Source organism: Neolamprologus multifasciatus, chromosome 1 (genome assembly GCF_963576455.1).
Source record: "Neolamprologus multifasciatus chromosome 1, fNeoMul1.2, whole genome shotgun sequence".
Lineage (NCBI taxonomy): Eukaryota > Metazoa > Chordata > Actinopteri > Cichliformes > Cichlidae > Neolamprologus > Neolamprologus multifasciatus.
In genome coordinates, this window is record NC_140439.1 from 31,330,936 (window position 1) to 31,347,484 (window position 16,549).

Here is a 16,549-nt window from a genome sequence, read left to right on the forward strand (position 1 = left end):
CTCTTGTGTAACACTGCGTGACAAACTGCAGACTTAAAACATTTATTACATTCTGTAACTGTACAAAAGTCAATGTCACATTTGTTCACGGAAAGGCCAGTACATTATTATTATTATTATTGTTGTTGTTAATATTATGTAACCACAATTACAGACAAAATGTTGGTCTCAGAAGATAAGGCCACAAGACAAGTTTCAGAGGCACAGAAAGTGATCCAGAAAAAACATTCACAGCAGGCAGGTTGTTAGATCACACAGATCGAGGACATCGAAGAGAGCGTCACAGATACCCTTCATCGCAGCATATATGGAGACAGGCAGGCAAAGATGCTGAAAATGGATTTCTTTTCTGAGCAGATTAAACACTTACACAGATGGCATACATAAAGAAAATGTATTTCCTCCTGAAACACAGTACGTATCTTAATATTAAATTATTGTTCCTAAGGCCAAACTGCACAGCTGGAATTCCTAAAAGGTCACATAAAGACCGCAAAGTGATGGAAACCTAATCTTAATCTGCTTCAGAATTTGCAGTTCAGCCACAAAGTAAAGCTTCCTAGATTTACTTCTATAGATGGGAGCAAGAGAAGTTTCCCTGTCTTCTGCACAACTGGTTTCTGACATTGAAACAGCTTAACACATTTATGTCTGGCTCATTACACAGTAACAGCAACAGTGTCCATCGCCTCTCAAAACGGAACCCATACAAGTTTCAGATTCAGATTCAAACAGAATCCACTGGAGATTTTTCCCCCTCTTATTTTTTGTTTTAAAAGACCAAAATGGACATCCAAAATCTCAACTGCATTTGGCTTTAGTACAATACACGTTTTTTTCTATCACATAAAATTACAGACATGGAAAATAGTACAAAAGTGATCGATCACTTGTGTCAATGTGTTTGTGACTAGAAAAAGATGGTGATTGTACATACTGACCATCTCCTCAGTCATCTCCTGATCCAACCATGAGATGCTGGGTGTTGAATGCAATATCCACCACACAGCAAATAAGCAGTTCCTTTAAAAGTCCTTAATTCAGCAACATCACAGGAACGCAGCTAGCAGGTCCGCATGTGTGACCAGCAGGAGTCTGTAAACTAGTTTGTCCCCAGTTCTTTTTGCAGCATTGACCTGGCCTCAGCTCAGACCCATACCTTGCTGCTTGCTCATATCGGTGCACACAAAGAAAGTTTTGAGCTCCCCTTTCCCCTTCACATTGATTAGTCCGCGACACTCGCACGAGTAGCCCAGGTCCTGCAACACGACAGACGTTTCCTCTGTTACCTGAAAGCAGGCAAAGCAAACGGAAAGGAAATTGGATTAGCCCAAATTCAATGCGAGACCTTCCTTGCAGCAAAATCGTTTTCCCGTGACTACATTAAACAATACGCATCTCAGGTGGCACTTTGCCTCTGCTAATGGCTTTGATTCCAAAATAATTTACATATTTTATCAAGTTAAAGCATGAATAGCTTTTTATCTGCCAATAAATGTGATACAGAGCATAAAGTGCAATTGGAAGAGAATGAAACAATGTAACGGTTTTCTCAGAGGATGTTCTCGTGGCTGGTTAAGGACAGGAGGAGTTTATTTTTGCAGCAGTTGAGATAGGTAAGGAAAATAAAACCCGAGTCCAGTTCGAAATTGGATCTTTTGTAAATGTTGAGATATGCTGACCATTTGACCTTAAAGAACATACCTGGATTTTTCCCAGCTCTCCAGTGCTCTCCATTCTGCTGGCTACATTGACTGTGTTGCCCCAGATGTCATACTGAGGTTTCCTTGCTCCGATTACTCCGGCTATCACTGGGCCATGATTAATTCCTGTGGAAGAAAAACAACCCCCCGATATGTTAAAGTTTAATGCTGTATTTTATAGTAAAGTCTGTAAAGTTCATGTGCAGTGTTTATAGAGGTAAAATAGAATGAAAATGTAAGACTGAATAAAAAATATTTCATCTACTGAAGGCTGAGGTGACAGAGGATCAGAGGTACCAGAAAAGGCGAAATATTAGGAAGAAATAAAAGAAACATTTTAATGCATTAATACAGTGCTGCTAGTTTGCAACCAGTTTATAATCAAGGCCATTAGACCACAACAGAAATTTTCTGAGTGGCCCATAAATCTTTAAAAGAAAAGCTTTTGTGCAGCAGATGCTGAAGTACCTGACTAAAAGACACAGACAATATTGTAACTGCTCTTAAAGACATGGTGAGTCTAAAACAGTGTAGGATTTGCTTTGAAAACATGATAGAAATGTAAAAGTTCACAGTAATTATTAAGATGTTTCAGTGCAAAGACTTCAATACTGATCACGCTACTGAAATGAAACAAATTGAGAAATTCGGTGTATTTTAAACCAATATAAAACGGTACCTCTACTGTCCAACTCTGATAAATGCAAGACTATGGGCACCGGCAGAAACACAAGCTTCAAATCAGCATACGCAGGTATTCTGAATCAGATGGATTCAAAATATAATATGAACTGTTTGAAAAACATGGCTACTGGGTTTTAATTTTATTTAAGTGTTAACAATATTTCTGAAATGTCTGCACTTGTTATTCTGATCTTTCTGACCATCCCCTTCCTTTCATTTTTGTTCTGCTTACTCAATCCAGGATCACGGGGTGGCTGGAGTCTACTCCAGTTTTCTTGCCATGTATTCTTTTCGTTTTTAATGACAAAGATAATGAATGCACGTGAAGCATACATTCACATACAGAAGACTGAAGCAAAACAGTGAAGATACGATTCTCATTAAAATTTGGTAGAAAGACTGGAAAACATTCTCTGGCCTGATGAGTCTTGATTCCTGCTGCCACGTTCAGATGGGTCAGAATTTGGTGTAAACAGCATAACAGCAGGGATCCGTCCTGCCTCGTATCAACAGTACAGGCTGTTGGTGGAGGCATAATGGTATGGAGTAAATTTTCTTGGCACACTTTGGGTCTCTTAGTACCAACTCATCTTTTGATCCCATCTTTTGACAAATGCTTCCAGCAGGATAGTGTACCATGTCGCAAAGCTTGAAGCATCTCAAACTGGTTTCTCGAACATGACAATAATTTCACTGTACTCCACAACTGGCTTCTACAGTCACCAGATCTCAACAAAACAGAGCACCTTAGGAATGTGGTGAAACAGCAACCGTGTGCTGTTATCATGTCTATATAGACCAAAATACTCTGGAATATCCAATCCAATCCAGCACTAGCGACATGAAACTCATAAAATTGTGTGGTGAGTCGATACTGGAAGCGAGGCTCTCAGCAGGCATCAAGCCTCATTCTGGCTTGTCGTCAGTCGTTTTAAACTATTGTTTTAACTGGTAGTGCAAAGCTGTTCACAACATTAGGTGACTAACGGGAAACAAATCTTCTAATCAATGAATGTACCCAGGCTCTGAGTGCATTTAAGAGAATGTATATCTTTTTAATAAACACACAAAGGAGGTTTTAAGGTGGTTGCACACAGCCACTGATGAAGAAAAATGATGCCACTCAATTAAAAAATTTCACTGTTTGTACTATGTGCATTTTTAACTCCAAAAATGTAAATGTTTTGATTGTTTTTATCATAGATGTCAGGACTGTAGACACAAAAAGCAGAGAATGATGTTTGTCAGACTCTTTAAAAGGTTCTGGCTCCATATTTGGGTAAAACATTCGCTTCCTGCTATTTGATGGACTAAAGTGGCTCATAGTAACTGATCCGTATTGGTAAAAAGAACCACATAGAATGCAGTAAAAATAAAAGGAAAAGATGTACCTGAAATGATGGGCTCTGTTTCACAAAGCTGAATATGAGAGTTACTGATAGTACTGGACCCAGTACATCCTGAGGTGAATCTGTAACATTCTGCATGTTTGCCTACACATCTTGGGGCGACCGTGGCGTATCTGTAACCGGAAGGTCGCCGGTTCAATCCCCGGGCTCTCTGTCCTGGTCGTTGTGTCCTTGGGCAAGACACTTCACCTACCGCCTACTGGTGTTGAGGGGCCGATGGCGCGATATGGCAGCCTCGCTTCTGTCAGTCTGCCCCACGGCAGCTGTGGCTACAACCGTAGCTGCCTCCACCAGTGTGTGAATGCGAGAGTGAATGAATAGTGGCATTGTAAAGCGCTTTGGGTGCCTTGAAAAGCACTATATAAATCCATTATTATTATTATTATCATCTTACCTCTCCTGTTTAACTGCACAAGGAGATCCTTGTACAGCCCAAGGCTTCTGCTTGAAATTGGCGGCACACAAAAACTGAACTTTCCTTTACAGCACGATCACTTTGAAATTAGACTTAAAGGAACATTTTGTTGTAACAGTTTTCAGTTTTGTGACCTTCTGAAGCTGTGCTGTTACTTGATGGTGTTTGAAAGCGATGTTTTTAAACCAGAACGTCGGTGAGGTAGTAGCTTCAGGATCCATCATAATCAACGAGTTATTGCCGATAAGAAAACAAATGTGACGTTAAGGTTTGAGTACAGTTTGGATGAAAACCCATTAGGTTATCACAAGTCTCACTAAATTCCAGTTTCCTTGGCATGGCATTAGCTCGTTGTCTCTTTAACGTGATTAATGTGCTGCAAAACAAAAATTGCTTTGTGGCAACAATCTTTTGACCCTCTTTTAAAGACAGTTTATTCCGTCTCCAATCACTCTTAAAACTTTCTGTAGTCAGCATCAACACTCATTTTGTTGCACTGTGTGCGAGCCAGCTTCTTAGTTTTATATGTGGACAGCATGCATGCCACTGTGTAGATCACAGCTACAACTAGCTAGGCTAACGTTTACTAAGAACCCAGATTCAAAGTTACAAAAGGGCCAGATTTCACCTGTGGGCCTCGATTTTGAGACATTACAAAAACGACATTTACAAACCAGGCAAAACTCTTAAAAATCTTAATCCAGAAAAAAGCCCCAGTGTTTTCAAAGGTAAAACTCAGAGCAGGGTATGCAATTGAAATGCTTATATTTACATGTACATGTTTTACCCTGCATGATGTACTCTTCTAGTCCTACATGTATGCAAGGGGAAGTTAACTGGCATAAGATCAGAGTCCTTTTTATTATGTGCAGAGCCTATTCAGCTCTACACAATAGAAGCATTATTGCTTCATTAAATCCCAGATTGTCACTAAGAAAAGAGGGTCTGCGGGAGAACTTGATATGGCCGATGATATTTCTCATATAACGTTCTTCTGTGAGATCTATTGTTTTTGTTTTCTTTTTAGGGTAACTAGGAAAAATACTCCACCACATTACAGTGGAGTAATTTATGCATGGCTCAACCTGATATAAAGTGGGAACTGCTTTAACATGAAGAAAATGCCTCAACTCCACAAATTCTGTGACTATTTTTATAGGCATGAGCTTTTAACAACCTGTGTCAGTGAATGCTAGTACTCTCACTGCAAGAACAGTACATGAATGCCAATCATGTACTGAGTAACCAAGGAAACCTGTGCCAGCCTTAACAGAGATGGAGGCTGCACAATGCAGTATTTACTGAATTAAAGGTTTATGCACACTCACCCACACGAAGCCTGAAGCTATTGAAGGAATGTCTGTTGATGCCATCTAGCTTGCCTATCAGAGCGATGGCAAACTCTACCATGATCCCTATCTGGGCGTGCTGCCGTTCTCTGTCCTAAAACAACAAAAAGTGATGTCAGTCCACAGCCTAATTATGAGGTTTGGTCATGGCTTGCTTTCAAACAGTTAAAGTTAAAGCCCGACCCTGCTCTGAAGTAGTAACTACCTCACCCGATTATTCTCCTGACCAGGTGACCCACTAAGCCCCGCAGCAGCCATGTAACTGCTGCCGATTGTCTTGATCTTCTCCACACCGCTGAACTTTGGTTTGGACAACAGCTGTTGAGTTAGAGGCAAACAAACAAACAAAATGAGGGGTGCGCGCATTTATCATCCCAACCATGCCAGGGTCTTCAGGATTAGCCCCTGACATTTGAATCTCAGACAAATATTCGGTAAGACTTTGACTTCCTGACCTCATCAAAGTCAGCGATGATCTCATTGAGAAGTCTCAAGCATTCCAGACCTTCTTTGTTGATATCGCACTCGGTGTAAAATTCTTTGAAATCCGGCACCGAAGCGAACATCACGCACACACAGTCATAGGACTGGTAGTAGAGGTCCTGTTGGGAAAAGCACAAAACCAACAGATAAAGCTTGTACAGGCAACATGTTACTTTTATGTTGTATGGAGCCACGTTATCTGGAAGTTATAACTATTTGTAGAGTTATAGTATAAAGTTCTGCTTATATAGTTTGTAGTTTTTCTTTTTGAACAATTACTGCCATGCTGTACTTGTTCAAAAAGAAAAACTACAAACTACAAATCTCTTGCTTGTGTTACTTGCCACTCCTGATTTTCTGTGATAGCTGCAGAGTCATATCGCTGATAGTGGGGCTGGGTATCCGTGTATCTGCTCTCATTTACTGTTTTAGCTGTTTGGTGGTTGTTGAAATTTTGTGAGGTTTCACCTGAGATTCTGGCATTTCGGGCAAAATAAATTTATATTAAAAACTCGATTCAGGATTTTAATGAATCGATATCACGTTATCCAAGCCAGAATCGATTTTAATCGATAAATCGATTATCAAAACCCACCCCTAGCTGACAGTAGCATGCCAGCCTGTTATCTAAATTCTTCACTTCTTCACAATTATGGCTCCAAAAAGGGTTCTGTTGTGTGGTTATGTCACACTCAAGCAGTAAATGATTGAAATGTATAAAGCACCTCTATATACCCACACTCCTCTGGCGCATTGAGGCTTAAGGAGCTGGCCGTTTCCCCCCGCCATGTTTTTACATTTTCGCATTGTTTCACCAAGGACAATATGAAGATTATTGGGATTGTTACTTTTAGATACTTAAACCTTCCTGTTACTTCTACTAACTGTGATAACACTGAAAGGGCAATTCATGCTCAGTGTAACAATGAAGCAGCAAGACACTGAAAGGCATCTCCGCTTGTAGCCACTCCTGATGAACTTTGTACTTTAACCTCCTAAGACCCGAGCTCTTTCATGGCATGCATGTTTAATTTTTCTTTGCTGTTTGGGCTGATTGGGACCTAAAGAATGTAAAACCAAAGAATTACCAGATTTTTATTTTACCTAATTTTTGTTTTTGAGAAAAATGAGATCCACATATGAGGACATTTGTTTCAAATTTTGATAGAACAGTGGATAATCGCAAGTGGATATCAGGCCTTTGTAGAGAAAAATTAAGTATTTTGGTTTAGATGTCCCAAAATGTGATGTCCACACATGTGGACGCCAGGTTCTAGGACAGGGGTGGGCAATCTCAGTCCACAAGGGCCGGTGTCCCTGCAGGTTTTAGATGCGTCCTCGAACCAACCCAGCTGATTTAAATGGCTAAATTAGCTCCTCAACATGTCCTGAAGTTCTCCAGAGGCCTGGTAACGAACTAATCATGTGATTCAGGTGTGTTGACCCAAGGTGAGATCTAAAACTTGCAGGGACACCGGCCCTCGTGGACTGAGATTGCCCACCCCTGTTTTAGGAGGTTAAAATATGTCCAGCACAACTTTCTGTGTCCTGTTCTCAGTGTCAGTGAAAACCTGATGAGTAAGCAGCTGGCACCCTGCTTGTGTACAGTATTATGTTTCAAAGGTCCCTCTCTTTGAGTCTTTTAACACCCAAAATCCACATGCTGGAAATGACAATTATTTATTTATTTTTTTAAGATGACCTCAGATAACTGGTCACATTATTGCCGCCTGGTTCATGTTCACTTTCAGTATGTAATGATGGGAGGTTATCTCACAGGAGCGTTTTGTTTTTAACTCTCTTCGCCAGTCCTTCATAGCATCCAGGGGACTAGAATCAACTTTGGAAATCTCACCTCGTTCTTCTTATTCTCCCCAACAAACAGCGCTGCCACGTGGGCCGGCAGCACATTTTCCAGCAGCAGGCGGTTCAAGTTCTCTCTCGTCTCGATCTCATCCTGCTCTGTGTGGTTCTTGTTCTTTAGCAGGAAGTCCTGGCGGAAGCAGTACTCGTTCTGTAATCCACAGGAATGGCAAGTTTAGAGGAAAATCAGCACAAGAGATATTTTTTTTGTTTTTTGAAATAATTCAGCAAACAAAAAACTGTCATTTACCTGCAGCGAGATGATGAACATGGTGACCAGGAAAAGTGTGATGTATATGCAACTCATATACTGGGGATGTTTTACCAGCCCTAAACATTTCAGGATTTCTACACTGCAAGACAAGCAAGAACATGACCAATCACAGACTCCACTTTTACTTGGAAAATAATAACTTGCAGTGGTTATGACTTTGACCACTAGTGATTAAAAGTATAAGGCGGCATAACAGTAAACTAAAATTCTCTGCTATAATTCTCTGATTAAGAATCCAATTCATTCATGTATTCAGAAAGAAATATGCAGATATTGGTGCCTTAGATCATTTTTATTGATTTGTCTGATTAAGATTATGGTATGATGTGTGATAGACCACCCCAGAAGTAGCAATCTAACCTCTGATAAGATAAAAAAAAAAAAAAAAACACAACATAAAACACTAAGGCTTCAAAATGAGTCCAAACTCCTTGGTAAGGTCACTATGGTTACATCCATCTTTTAAAGACTACAATCAGAACAGTTTCCACTGAACCGCCTTCTCATCACCTGACATTTGCTGTGCCTTTTCTTTTGTCATACTCACTAAGCCTGTTTTATTGGGTTTTATTTTGCATTATGAAATTACAGTTAATTTACTTTAGAGAGGATTGTTATAATATTTTAGACTCTTTTGTCATTTTCTTTCTCATTGAACTACTCGATTTAAGCCATTTGCTCGTTGATAATGTTTTGGCTGCTCTGACGCAGGTCTTGACTATTGTGCTGAAGTAGATCTGATGTTATATGATAAATATTACTGCACTGCAGCCATACGCTGATTCAGATAAAGAAAACATGATGCTAGCAGATGCAATCTAAAATGCAACCTTTGCATGTTTGCATTAAGGCTGTCACCATATCCAGGATAATATCACAATCTAAACAAAAAGATTATTTCACCAATCAAAATCCTGCTTTTTTTACTTTCAACTTTATTAATTCACTAGTCTCCCTACTGAGGCAAATAGAGGGGGAAACTACTTGGCTAAATAGTGCGAACAAATGTCCCTGATGCAGCACACAGTTTGTACACAAAACAGTATTATGAAGCTAAAATTGAACGCCAAACTGCAGCAACTCAGTCAAACCAGAAACAAACAAACAAACTCCTGTGAGACAACCACAGATATCAGTAGCTGGAGAGCTGGAGCTCAGAAAGCTGAGAGTAAATAAAGTAAGAATTAAGTCCTCCAAAGTTCATGGTCTCCAGTGCTTCACTCAGCCAATAAACAACAGCCTAATTCTACCTGTGTGAGTTGTGGCATAAAGTGAATCTGACAGAGATCGTTAAAGCAACACAAAAGTGATTGCTGTCGGTGTGGTAACGTCACTGGTCACAAGCCACAGGTATGTAGATACATTTGCAGGTCATCAGCGTGAAAACAGGAAATAATACATTTCCCAACAAGCTGTGGGATTCACCCTTTTCCTTCAGTCTCACCTGCCGTTCAAATTTGTGTAGATTCCAAGGTCCTTCTTGGTGCTGAGGTTTTGGCTGTATGTATCAAAGAATGTATCCGTGATGCTGATAATGATGACGTAATATGCCGTGGAGGCCACAGTCAGAAAGAGCACTTTAAGCTCAAAGCTCATCCGAAGGAAAACTCCACACGCAATGAGTGATAGGATGCAGCAGTAGACAGAGTACTGAGGGACAGAAAAGGGGATACAATAGAATTAGACTTGTAGCAAATCTAAATAATGTCCTAAATCAAATTTATAAGCAGCATGCAAACAAGTAAAACACTACACTCTTTTTTACTGTTAGGAGAACTACAATTAATACACACTACTTTACACTAAAATGTAATACTGCTATTTATACACCATCGTGTCTGGGATTAAATCTATCACTCACGGGAAGGCAAGAGTAGTCGTCTTTATCTGTCTGGTCAAAGCACTGCAGGGGAGTGGAAAAACAAATAAATAAACAACTGACAAGCAACAACCGGACAACATGCTTTAAAGCTTGGCGTGACATTTATGAAGTGCAGCACAGCTAGAAATACCAGAGTACTAAATGGATCTGTCTTAGCCTTCAACATGTGAGCAGAGTCTCACCAGGTTGAACACAGCCATGATAATGATGACCGCTGTGGTGATGGTTGCCAGAGGGAGGCGCACAAACGGCCGTTTAACCACTGCCTCTGACACAGCTGGCAGCCACCGGCAACCTGACAGCTTCTCCGGAAACAGGCGCTGCAGTGAAGTGAGGGGAAAAAAAGACAAAATGCAATCAAACAGGTACGAGCAACATGTGACTTTTTTTACAGTCAGCTATCTGCAGACAGCATGCATGAGTGAATCACAGCTAGCTCTTTCAAGGAAAGGAATCTGTCTGAGGAGAAAACCAAAAAAAACTGCATGTCCAGAACAGAATGTCAGATGTCATCTGCAGAGTCAGTAGGGCGTCTATAGTAAGCTGTAGCCCAGTGAATGCAGGAGATAGTTTTCATGCCACGTTTCCATTCTCAGATCATCTAATTCTGGCACAGTGCGCACAAAAAGTCCTTTTCACTCATGCTTTTATTGCTTGTGCCAATAGGGTGGGTGGGGGCTAGCGGCAGGGTAACTAAAGGGTACTAAAATCAATTCTTGTGTTTCTGTAATGGTTGATCCACCAGTATGTGCAAAGTCTTTAATCAAAATAATATTTTTAATGCCAATATATAATTACAGCGATTCATGAGTTTTCAAATTTGTAAAATAAAAAAAAGACAGGAAAAAAAAAAAAGGGAAAACACATTATTGTTTGGTTCAGATGCCAATTTTGAAATTGTTACTTCAATGAATGTTACGCTTGATTAATTTCTGACTTCCAAGAGAAGTCAAGTGTGCCGAATTTGGGTATAAAAACATGAATTCAGTTTGTCATTTGCCTAATACATTGTTTCATTTTCATTTTTTTAAACATATTTTTAAAATCTTTGTGTTTTCTTGTTTGTTTGTTTTTCTAATTAATTAATTAATTAAGCACTGCATTTGCACTGGACTTGAATTTAGGAGTCATCCACGCAGGAATTTTGTATTATATCTTGACAAGTTAAGAAACATGGAAAGTTGTGTGACATTTTTGTCCCATCCCCTTGGCATTTTCTTAAAAACGCTGCGAATATAAAACATTAAAAATAGAAATTTTGGGTTTCAATTTAATCTCATAAACGCAGTTTCTCTGAAGCACAATTACTCTTTCAATGTATGTTCAGGCATTTGCATCCTTTTTTATTATTTTAAATAAAAAAAGGAATACAGACAATCAAACAGTGCCTCAACTCTGATTATATTTATGTACTTACTGGACAATTAAACATTTTTTTTTACAAAGTAATAACAATAATAATTATCCTTATCATCATCATCATCATGTGTTGAAAAAAAGTCTATAAAGAATTTAACATTAAACTTCTACTTCCCATGCACAAGGAAATTAAATTGAATGTCTTCAGCAAACCACCTGTGTGTTAAGAATATACAATATTAAAATGTGTTTCTAGATAAACGAGAAACTGTTTATCACTGATGCTCGACCAGCATCCAGCTTGGCTTTAGATGTTACTGTAAAGATGCATGAAAGAGTTGTTGTGTCATTAAGGCTTTTTCTCCTGGTTTCTACAAATGGGGCCTGAAAAGAATCTTGTACTAAATCACTCAAATAACCAGATACTGAATGTGAATCAATGGACAAACCTGTAAGTGACCTGCGTAACAGATCGCCAGGACCAGGAGCAGCACACAAAACAGCACTCCAAATAACACCGCCAGTCTCTGTCGCCTTAGGAAGACACGAATGAAAAAACAAAATAACATCAATCTCCAGCTCATCTTCTAAATATAAAAAAGTCTTCGTCGTGTGCTTTAAAACCTTTTTCAAATGCTCAAAAAACTGTTCCTCCTTCGAGTTTGTGCTCATGAGAAGAACAAATATTCAAATATCCGAAAAACTTAAAACATACTCACTCCCTTGCAACAAACATCTGAATGATGAAGATACAGAGGAAGATGAAGGTGGCACAGCTGGCGTAGTGTTTGAACATCGGCAAATCCAGGGCTCGATACTAAGAAAGGCGGAAGACACTTATTATGTTTCTTTTTCAGTATTAAAATGACTAAATGTAAAAGTATGATGAAGCAGTCATTTATATTGAACATTAAATCTCACCAACCTGTTTTGCCAGATCTTTCTTCAGAAACCACAGAGCTAAGCCGCTCTCTTCAAACTTGTACCACTGCCTGCAACACATGAAGGGAGGTAAGTGGGCATGGAAGAAGAAAAGCAGAGAATGACGGTGGAATGTGAGTTATTAACCGTCTCCTTCTATGAGATTTACATTTCAGGTGCTCTGTATTGTGACTGTTTTTAAGGTGAGCACTGGGCACATGCTGCACTGCTCTGTGTTGGATCACACCTGATGCAACAAGTTGATGCAACGGCAAAGAAAAAACACTGAGGTCATCATTTCTGTTCATTATAAACAAATAATTTTACTGAACACCACAGATCATTACGGAGGCTCTTAACTTAATCTGCATGTTTTAACCTCTAAGATTAACAAAAACAGTGCACACAGCTTTAAGTGGAGGTCAGTGCAATGGCTTAAGTATTAAGTGCTCACTTATCATTAAGGCTCCAATTCAAAGGAGGGCAGAACAATTCTTATACAATTTTCTTTATTTCTTTAATTTCTTTCTGTGCTGAACAGAGAAGGCAAATTAAATTTGCTCTTAAATCTACTTAGATAACCTTTTGTATACTCATGGTTGTGCATATACAAAAACATCTCTGATAACAAAAAAAATACACATAATTATAAATTAACAGTAGAAAACACACACACAAAAAAAAACTGTATCACCTTTTTCATTTTGCTTTAAATTGATGCATCATTTCCATTCAGTTTCATGAAATGAAATCATTGCGCAACAGCTGGAGCGATATGCGTGTTTTAGCTGCAGCCTCCGATTTCAGAGAAGCTTTATTTTTAATCTGTAATATCTGAAGCTGTAAAGCAGCAACTTCACTAATTATCTAAAACATCTGCACAGTCAGTCAAGGTCTAAAAGTTCACAGTCACAGTCATTTCAAATAACAGTTAAATCCTTATCTGTAATCTATTGCTCCATCAGATCCACGCATGCACTTTTAATGTACCAGAGTATAAATTCAGTGACAAAATGTTTCTCTTACTGTCACCATGAGCTTTTTGTTTTGTGCAAATATTTCTGTCACAGACTAGTTTAGCAAAACTGTGGTATCTATACCACAAAAGCACAAACCAAATGAACCAAACGCGAACAAATTTGTCATCTGTGCTCACTTCTGATCAGCACCTGACCTGAGAGGATGCAGGTAAACCAACACAGGGCCTCAGCTGCTGCTGGTTTCAAGTAAAAGCTTGTGACACAGGCTGGTGTCAGATCGCTGAATTTTAAATTGGGTAAATGGATTTTAATATTTTGTTGGTTGTATCAACAACCAGCATTACCAACAACCAAGCAATAGTAGCTGAATACAAATAAACTGCAACATCTTGGCATATAGAAACAGTCACACAGCCAATCCAGAATTTCAGGGAAACAACAGAGTAAACAATTAGTCAGGTTTATCATCAAGGATCAAGATGTAACCTCGATCAGAAACAATTCAGCAGAGGATTTCCTCCACTGTGCAATTCCTTTAAACCTGTTAAATACAACACATTGCAATATTTTATCAAATATGCTACAAATATTGCATAAATTGTGATTCGACCGAAATCGACCTACTTGTTGCTGAGCTCGTCTATGGCAATGGTCATCTCATTGTGCAGCTCCTCATCAAACCGAGTCTTCTGGGATTTCCTGGACCAGAAAACAGAGACAATAAGGAAGTGGCATACAGACAAACACAGAGACAAGTAGAGTGACTGGAACAGATGCTGGAAAACCAGATCAAGCATGTGGGTCACTCTGGTCCAGTGTAGCTGTGGTTGGAGGCCACTTGGTTAATGCCATTCTGAGCATTAGTGAGAAAAGGGAAACGTAGGTTGTGCCTGCAAGAGTGTTACTGTATGAAAAGGGAGTGTGCCGGTAATGCTGCAGAGATCTGTGTGTTAGGTGATCTCAGTGGGATTTGGTTGGTGTGTTTCTGTCGTGCTCCTGCTCGGAAACCCCCCTGCTACATCAGGAAGGAAACATTCACACAGATGCAGAAACCCTGATTACCACACAAGCCCCAGTAGGTGATCAGCGTTAATAGGATCATGTCAGTCCACTAACAAAGGTTAGGGGCTTTCGAGATCGCATGTTGCCCTGTTACAAAGAGGCAGCAGTTAGAAAAGGTCAGAAAATACGTATTGCACCACTGCACGGGTTAGTGTTAGAACAGCAAGGTTCTCTGCTAAGACAGTAGTTCTCAACCTGGAGGTCTAGTTTTTAACATTTCATTGCTTTTAATTATTACATTCAAACTTAGAGTAATTATCTTTTTAAAATTATTATAAAAATGCATATAAAATATTTGAAGGGGACCTATTCTGCTCACTTCCGGGTCCAAATTTTTACTCTTACACTCAAGTTGCTGTGCATGAGTTCAAAACATTTTTTAATTATCTTATATTGGGACTTGATGCCACCCCTCAGGTTATTCTCTGTTTGGTACACACCGTTTTACGTTCCTACCATCTCCAGCCATCTTTCTTTCGATTGGTGGCCCCTCATAAACAGAAGGCTTGAATGGCAGGTGGGTGAAGCTTCTATGCTTGTGCTCACAACTGTCAAGTATTCTAACTGAATTATACACTCAAGATTTTGAAAAACTTGCACACTTAATTATGAAACTGAGTAACAAATCAACGCTGCTAGCTTCTCTCCCAAGTGGCACAGAATGTATGATATCAGATATGTCACATATGTCATTTCCAGTACAACAAGAAAGACACAGAGAGAGCACAAATGGTTACGATTTAGCCTACTGTTACTACTGAACATAAGTGAGTGAGCTGAGCAAAAGAAAAAAAACAATATAATTGTTAAATAATTCTTATTTTGTTCCTCGTGTTTGAAGTTTAGTCATACTGAATTTTAAAGGCTGTTTTTATATGTGTAAATAACATACATGAGTAAAAAGTGACAGCTTTAATAAAAAAATATATATAAAAACACATAATAGGTCCCCTTTAAAACTTTTCTTTCGTTATCTGCATAAAGCGAACTGATTGCAGGGGACTGGGAAAACAAAACAAAACATGGCAAGTGCATCATTTAAAGTAAAACTCAGCTCGCTGTAGTCTGCATTTACATAAGCGCACGTGAGGCATTTGTTGGGGAGAATAAGCTGGAAGGCTGAGAACTACTGCACTGAAAGGACTGAGGACCTTGCGGGCCGTGAAGGCTCCACTCACTTAGGGTTGCCGAGCGGCGGGGCGGGTAAGGAGAATGCCTCTTCTAGAGACTCATCAAAGCTGTCGGGGTCCAACAGTAAAACACAAATATACATCGATCACAACAGAGCAGCGCAGAGCCAAAAAAACCACAGGATTTATAATCATTTTAAGATAAAAATTGAGCGTAGTGCAATAACAACTGTCAGTTTTAATCAGAGATCAGTATAATCTACCATGTTGTGTCATTAAAAGCGTGTAGATCATTTCACTGTGACAGCCTCAACCTTATTGGACTGTGAATACATGAATGAAATTGACAGTTTCCGCGATACAACAAACCTACACACTCTCAGGAAGGAATGCTTGTGCACTTGGATCACACTTATCTCTTCTAATCACATTACTTCAGCCCACACTGTTTTGTGTAGGCGGGTCCTGCCCACTGATCAGTAGCTTTGCTGTTTTCATTCTGCCTTCACCAGATGGGGAGAGAGAATTAACCATTAAAAGCTATGACCACAATCAATTTGGTTATGCATTATTTAAAGCTAGTGGAAGGGCTACTCATATTGCTCAGAACTCCTACCCCTCTGCAGGAATAACTGCCACTGCAGCACAGCTTTAAAAAAAATCTCTATTTGTTAGTCAAATCGAATCCTCGATCACTGCTTTTGCTTCCATGAAACAGAATCATTGTGATTCTAAGAAATATTAAATCTGTACCAATCAACAAACACTAATTGTGTAGTTACGCTTGCAAGAGCTGTGACCTAATCAGAGTGCTCTAAACGTTTATACTCGCTTTTGAAGCACACTTGACGCACTGCAGTTTTCTCCTAAATAATAAGTGTTGGTGCTGAGAAAAAAGGGGAAGCTCCCCAAAAAACTGCTTCACCACGCTAACAGGAGATGATGGCAGTTGTAGTCAAAGCTGGCATGAACTTTGGTGTTATCAAAGCACCATAAACATTTATACTCATGCTTGACACAAAGGAGTTTTCTCCT

The 16,549-nt window shown here is 39.3% G+C and overlaps 1 protein-coding gene across 2 annotated transcripts in view; it reads right to left on the minus strand.

Annotated features, from left to right (window-relative positions):
• Window position 1: 1 nt before the first annotated feature.
• Window positions 2-16,549, minus strand: part of adcy7 (adenylate cyclase 7) — a 79,288-nt gene continuing 62,740 nt past the window's right edge. The window contains exons 13-27 of one of the 2 annotated variants that reach the window (XM_085168508.1): window positions 15,563-15,622; window positions 13,947-14,021; window positions 12,347-12,413; window positions 12,141-12,238; window positions 11,871-11,955; window positions 10,245-10,382; window positions 10,042-10,083; window positions 9,625-9,830; window positions 8,157-8,259; window positions 7,899-8,057; window positions 6,016-6,162; window positions 5,771-5,878; window positions 5,540-5,654; window positions 1,705-1,829; window positions 2-1,289 (exon numbers count right to left, since the gene is read on the minus strand). In XM_085168508.1, the coding sequence (XP_085024634.1) occupies window positions 1,143-1,289; window positions 1,705-1,829; window positions 5,540-5,654; window positions 5,771-5,878; window positions 6,016-6,162; window positions 7,899-8,057; window positions 8,157-8,259; window positions 9,625-9,830; window positions 10,042-10,083; window positions 10,245-10,382; window positions 11,871-11,955; window positions 12,141-12,238; window positions 12,347-12,413; window positions 13,947-14,021; window positions 15,563-15,622 (1,675 nt within the window). In that variant the 3' untranslated portion in view covers window positions 2-1,142. The remainder of the gene's footprint in view (window positions 1,290-1,704; window positions 1,830-5,539; window positions 5,655-5,770; window positions 5,879-6,015; window positions 6,163-7,898; window positions 8,058-8,156; window positions 8,260-9,624; window positions 9,831-10,041; window positions 10,084-10,244; window positions 10,383-11,870; window positions 11,956-12,140; window positions 12,239-12,346; window positions 12,414-13,946; window positions 14,022-15,562; window positions 15,623-16,549) is intronic. The other variant, XM_085168517.1, reaches the window with a different exon arrangement.